The sequence below is a fragment of the Pteropus alecto genome, unplaced genomic scaffold, assembly GCF_000325575.1.
Source record: "Pteropus alecto unplaced genomic scaffold, ASM32557v1 scaffold3, whole genome shotgun sequence".
Classification (NCBI taxonomy): domain Eukaryota; kingdom Metazoa; phylum Chordata; class Mammalia; order Chiroptera; family Pteropodidae; genus Pteropus; species Pteropus alecto.
In genome coordinates this window covers 42,026,978-42,033,346 of record NW_006442484.1, presented here as the reverse complement: position 1 = coordinate 42,033,346, position 6,369 = coordinate 42,026,978, and the positions used below count along the sequence as shown (strand labels likewise).

The following is a 6,369-nucleotide window of genomic DNA, read 5'->3' as shown; positions in this document are numbered from 1 at the left end:
TCTGAACCTGTCCCCCATGGAAGTCCTCCATGGCTCCTGTTTTGAAGACAAAGCCCAAACTCCCCAGGCAGGCACTCAGCGTACTTCAGGATCTGCCCGCCCCGCCGCCCGTGGACTCTACTCTTCACTATTCCTCACTTAGGACTTTTTCTAACGTTGCATGGTCTCTGCCTCTTCCTTTGCCTGAATAATTCTTGCTGTCAAATGGCACCTCTCAGAAACTTTCCTGTCCTCCTCCGCAGCACCCTGGCCAGACTGCCTTTTCTGGTTCCATCAAATCTTGGGCAAATAGTGGGCCACACTAGTTACTCTTTTTCCTCCTCATAGCTGGGCACATGGTGAGATAAAGACTTTGTGTCTCAGCCTGCCTTTCAGCTAGAAGTGGCCATGTAACTCCACACTGGCCAGAAGGATGTATAAGACAAAGTGCTGTGTGAAACTTCTCTTACCCCCAAAGGCAGGGTGGGGCATGCTTTTCTCTTCCTGCTGGAACAAGAATGTCATGGCTGGGGCTCTGCCTGCCATCTGGGTCCATGTGATGATCTCGGAAATGGAAACCACACCAGGCAGAACTACAAGATGAGAGCCAAGGTCTCTGACATTGCTGTGGAATACCTCCAACTATCTGAACATGGGAGAGAAATAAATGTTCCTGTTTAACCTACTATTATTTTGAGAATTTTTGGGATATCTGAGCTTATTCCAAACTAATATCCTTCCCCATCATTACCTCATGACTCGTGTGAATTTGGGCACATGCTGAGTGATACAGAGGGTTCAAAAGTAATTCTGCCTGTATGAGATCTTCACTTCACTGGCTGGCCCTGGAGCTCTTCCCCATGGTCAGAGCACTTCCCTGGAGTGCCCTGAGGACTGACCCGCACACTGTTCCCTTACAAGGCCACAGTGAGTGGCTTCTTGGTAGGGACATTCTTTTATATCACATTTCTGGACCCTGGTACAGGATCTACTACTGGTTTTTTTCAAAGAAGCAGAGAATATCTAAAACAAGTGACTTCAGGAAAGATGGAACGAACCAATCTAGGCCAAGTCTGTGCCATCTTCCAAGTGAGTGCTAAGTACACGTCTCTCCTCAGAGCATAGTGTTCTATATATGCTTACGGACGTTTTCCTGGGAAGATGGTCATGGGCTGTCATCATTTTCAAATGAGAACTGTGGTCACACAAGAGTTAAGAATCACTGTATTGGCTATTAAAAAAATCATTTTGTAAATCTTAAAAATTACTTGTGTTCCACTAAGGTATTGCCTTTGTATAGATATATATTTATAGATTTTATATGAGCATCTTTTAGAAAGTAATAACTTGCTCAACTTTTCCTGTCCTGGAAAGTAAAAAAATTATAAAATTTAAATGTATTTGTGAATATTTTCCCTACCAGTTATAGGCTCCTCTTCAAAAAACAGGATTGTTAACTAAGAGAAATATTCTAGAAATAGTTATAATGCAAAGAGAAGAAACTATGATTAGAGCTTTCTTGTATCATTTTGCTGTAAGTATAAATCTGGCTCCAGAAATGAATATATTCTAAAAACTGGCTGGCACTGGGCTTCCTAGTGGAGGCTCTGGGTTGGTGCTGCTAAGTCTAGTGTCCAGGGGAGTGCTCGTAGTTAGATGTGCTGCTTGCTTAGCAACATTCATGCTAGTACCACGTCAATAATCGATGAACCTCTTTCATCTTATTTAAAAAACAGAGATATAATGTGCATTTAATTTCATTCAATAAATCGATTCCACTTATCACCTCTTAGAAAAGTTAGGAGAAAGCAAACATTAAGACATGGAAATTATGTTAACGATGTGCAACATCCTAGAGAGTAACAAGTGTACACATGGCAATTAGGAGTTGTAATTTAAACGTACCACAAGAAGAAAAGTCAAATTACTGTAATTTATTGCTGTATCTAGTCTTTTCCAATATAGCTATAATGTTTTAAGTAGCCACAAAGTGCCACCTTCTGGTTTAAAACTGCAACATCTCCTTTATTTCTTTTTAAATGCCATTTTATGGTGGATGTGTAAAGCAACAGCAGCAGTTACAAAATGTTGTCTGAGTAATTCTGAGAGCTCAAAACAAGGATCTGTGTATAGGCTGAACAGAAAGATGTTCAATTAATAGTGCATATTGTGCAACTTTAACAAACATCTTTAGTTAGATTATTTCGTGTAAACCTTAAAAGAGATGTGACTCACGGAGACCAAAAGTATAATCTTTTCCTTTCGTGGTTTAGTGAGGTGGTCTGCATTCTTGCAATCAATTTACAAAATACAAGATATGTTGCATGTGAATATTAGGCATAAAATATTTCTTCTTCTTACAGAGGAGCAGCAGGGGGACAGGGAGACTAGTGGACATCCTGTCACCACCTTTCCCAAAGATGCACACCCCCAAGAATGGCAGTGGAAACCTGGCAGCAAGCTACCCTTACAATTCTTTTTGGTTGTTTTAAAATACAAGCACTTTCTAACATTTCCCTCCCAGGCCCATGAGCCTACCTGACGTAGCAGGATTCAAGCCCAGGTCCTCTTGCTTAGTTTCCCCCTTAGAATTATTTACAGGATGCCTACAGATACAGTACAAACTAGTACGAAATTAATGATAGTTGCATTTCCAACTCGCTTCCGTGGTTAAATAAGCACACCACGCCAACTCCAAAAATGGTTCAAAGTTAAGGTGACTCAGAGGCATTTGCATCCGTTACTGCAGAAACGGGCTTCTCGCTGGCTGGGGCGGATTCGCTGACTCTGTCCTCAACAGTGGTGGGCGCCTTGGAAGTTGGAAGCATCACATCCACAGTGAGTGCGGAGGCAGCGTCTGCCCTTGCAGTGGTCGTGACTGGGTCGGAGGGTGGGCTGCCGGTGGATGGGAGGGAGGACAGCAGTTCCTCTGAGCCTGCTGCAGAAGAGACCTCTGGAACCAAAGGGAATGACGGAAGGAACTCGGATGGCATGGGGAGAGGTGCAATGCCAGGTAAGTTTCGGGGAGGCAAAGAAGGAAGAGGTGGCAAACCTAGGACAAAAATGGCATAGATCATACATCCTCCCAGCACCGAAAGAGCAGTAGTCACCATCACATGACTATTTTCATTTGTATTTCATTAAGGAAATTGACGCCAAGGAGAGATGACTCAAAGCACAATCTCTGCTTATCCTCAGTTGGAGGCCAGGACAGTAAAATATTCACTGTGAGACCAGGAGGAAAGGTTCCCCGCTTCTAGGTTCCTAGGAGCCTAGGCTGTGTATGAGTCAGTCCAGCTCAGGTAAGAAATGATTCTCCCAGTGGGGACAGGTAAGCAGCTCACCCAGCAAAGCCGCAAGCTGGGTTAGAGCTGCCTTCTGGACAGACAACAGGAAGAGGCACAGAAAAGCCAGCCCTCTTGGGAAGGCAATGGAAGGGAGGGGCTGGTCAAGTGGCCCCTGCATCAATCAGCCTCGCCATAAGTACCCATCCTCTGTTCAAGCCCTGTGACTGACTGATAACTTTTCACATTATACTTGCTGGGTTTATTGTGACAATATTAAAATGAGGAATAAAGGAAAGGGCTTTACCTCTTTAAGAAACAAAGGAAAGGCAGGCTGTACAACAGGTTCAGGGCAACCGCTGGGCTGCTGAAACCCTCAATGCTCTTAGAGTCTGTCTGTCAATTTGGGGAAAGGGCAGAGGAAGAAGCCAAGAATACAGGGCACAAAAGAAAAGACAAAGGGAGTGCTAACACAGTAAATGTTAGAGTATACAGTAATTAAAAGTCAGCCCTGACACATGGCCATTTCAAAGTCAAAGGTACCTGGGTAATCATTAACTAGGAGAGCAGACCTGTGGGATACTCTGCTGCTTCATTTTTATCAGTGCATAAAATCTGAGTGTAAACACCTTGAAAATCTGCTAACTTAACTATCTGCGGCTAAAATCTCTCACAGTTTTTATTATAAAAACATTTGTTAATAATGAAGAATATGTATTAAACAACAAGCCCAGCCAGCTGAGCAAGGGTAATAGTTTCACATCCTGAGTTTCTGGGCCTGGGCTATGCAAGACAGGTACTTCCGCTGGCAGCCGCCCAAAACACAAGAAGAATCACGGAGTTTTCACCTCCACTGGATGAACGGTGTATCTTCCATCCAATTTAGTTACAGCAGCGCCATGCCATGCAACTGTTTATTTCTACAACTGGCCTCTACTGTGCTTGAGCTGTCAGGGTGCAGGGAGAGGAGAAAGGGGGATGATAGGCAGAGGAGAATCACAAAGATATACTTCTTCCTCTTCTTTTCAAATTTTTAAATAAAAAAGATTACTATTTAGTTGAAGCAGCTGAAATTTATTAAACTGATCTGCTTTTTCCAGAAAAACTGAAATAGAAGATGGGCTCTCCTTGATAAATCTTCTTATTAGACAGAGTCCTAGGAAGGCAAGATGGGCAACATACCCGCATTCACGAGTTCTGGAAGGCTGACACTGGGCAGGGCATGTGGTGCGGGGAGGTTGAGGTTGGGGAGGGCGGGCAGGTTAGGTAGTCCAGTTGGTAAAGGCATCAGACCTGAAGAGAAGGTGAGAACGAAAAGTAAACATTGGGGAAAACATTCAATCTTTGTGTATTCAAAAAATACTACCTACTTCGAAGTGAGAAAAGCAGAAGCCCACCTACCGTGGGCAGTTCTGTCTCACAACATTAACAACGAAAGCTCACTTAAGCAAAATGTCTTTCTATACGGTTAAAACAAGTATGAATACTTTTAAATCTGAGCGCAAGAATGATGAGACCTGAGTGTCTTAGAGAAAGGAATGATTTATCCCAGTAAGTATGGTAGTAAACGGAACTGAATATTTCTTTGTTAGTTGAGGTTTACGGTCTCTCTCTGGCCTTTTCTTTTTTTTAATTCTGAAATAATTTCAGACTTAGAGTTACAAAATGTATTTGCTATAAAGCATACCCATATATACCTTTTACTCAAATTCCCCGAATGCTAACATTTTACCATACTTGCTTTATTGTTCTGTGTGTGTGTGTGTGTATGTACACACACTTAGTTAATGGGTTAATGGCTTACTATGTGTATCATACAATTAAAGGCTCTTGCAATGCAAATATACTAGATCATTGAAATAATATTTGTTATCTACTGGATAAAAAGACTTGGTCATTACTGGGAACAGTAAGAGGAAAAAAAAAAAAATCTAACAATGTTAGAGCTACTGAAAACCCAAATAAGAAGTGCTCTCTTCTAGGACACAATGTGTATTCACACAAACTATTAGAAAGCCCTAACTGAGGAAGCTCTGAAGCAGCGCAGCTTTTACATACTCGCCATTCCCGCCTCATGCTGCAGAGGCAGGCTGACCAGGGGTAAGGAGCCAAAGGCTTAGAAGCTAACAGCTCATTGCCACTTGCTCTCATCTATCAGCAGTGACAAAATGAGTGACAAAAACCACACAGGTTTTTTTTTTCATTGTTTTTTAAGATGAAAAATTTTAGCAATGCTATTAATACACACATCTCTACTCTCCTGCTACTTACCTGGTAATGTAGTAGCTGGACTCATTGATGGCACAGAAGTGAAGGACTGGTTTACCTGTGGTGGCAATAATGGTACTGTTGGTACACCTAAAAAAAAAAGCACAATCTTTTAAAATCTAACAAATTTGGCTGACAAAGAATGAACAGACTATTATTAAGAGAGTGTTCAGTTCCCTTCCCCTGCCCCCATGGTCAGGTCTGCATTCAGTGGGACTTCATTTAGTCTGGTTTCTGGCTGTGTCATTGTGTCATAGCTGATCTAATTTACTCTGCCCATGGCCCTTAACAAAGACTCTTAGCAGAGCCTGGGCCAAGAGGGTGGGAAGCTCTGCAAAGCTGCCCCGCTAAACTCACTGGACAAGAGTTTTATATTTGACCCAAGCAAGACTAGATTAGAAAACTGTTCTGGAAATTTGGAAATGGGACACTGGATTCTAGTCAATCTTTACTGGGCTCCTGAACAAAGAAGCCATGTGAACCTGGGGCTGCTGGAGGGGGTGAGAGGGATGTGCCCTGAAAACAGCGAATCCTGATCTGTGAAAGAATAATGCAGATGGCCTGAAAGAGACAAAAGAGCATGTGGACCTCCAAAGATGGAATGACCTGGCTTCCTGAATCTCCATTTCCTTTTGATCTTAGGTTCTGTGACACCCTTCTGAAATCTAGTACATTCCCACATTTACTGATGTTAGCTTGAGGAGGTTATGTTTTTCACAACCATGTAACTCTTAAGATACTACCTAATAAAGATTATTATCTATTAATGTTTATCACCTATTCATGTGGGAGGTTTTGGTGATGCCAAAACCGCACTTTTATTTATTGCACATGGATT

The 6,369-nt window shown here is 42.4% G+C and overlaps 1 protein-coding gene across 1 annotated transcript in view; it reads right to left on the bottom strand.

Annotated features, from left to right (window-relative positions):
• Positions 1 to 1,700: 1,700 nt before the first annotated feature.
• GORASP2 (golgi reassembly stacking protein 2) overlaps positions 1,701 to 6,369 on the bottom strand; it is a 26,169-nt gene continuing 21,500 nt past the window's right edge. Inside the window, exons 8-10 of the mRNA XM_006921182.3 lie at positions 5,535 to 5,621; positions 4,446 to 4,556; positions 1,701 to 3,031 (exon numbers count right to left, since the gene is read on the bottom strand). Coding sequence (XP_006921244.1) covers positions 2,691 to 3,031; positions 4,446 to 4,556; positions 5,535 to 5,621 — 539 coding nt within the window. The 3' untranslated portion in view covers positions 1,701 to 2,690. The remainder of the gene's footprint in view (positions 3,032 to 4,445; positions 4,557 to 5,534; positions 5,622 to 6,369) is intronic.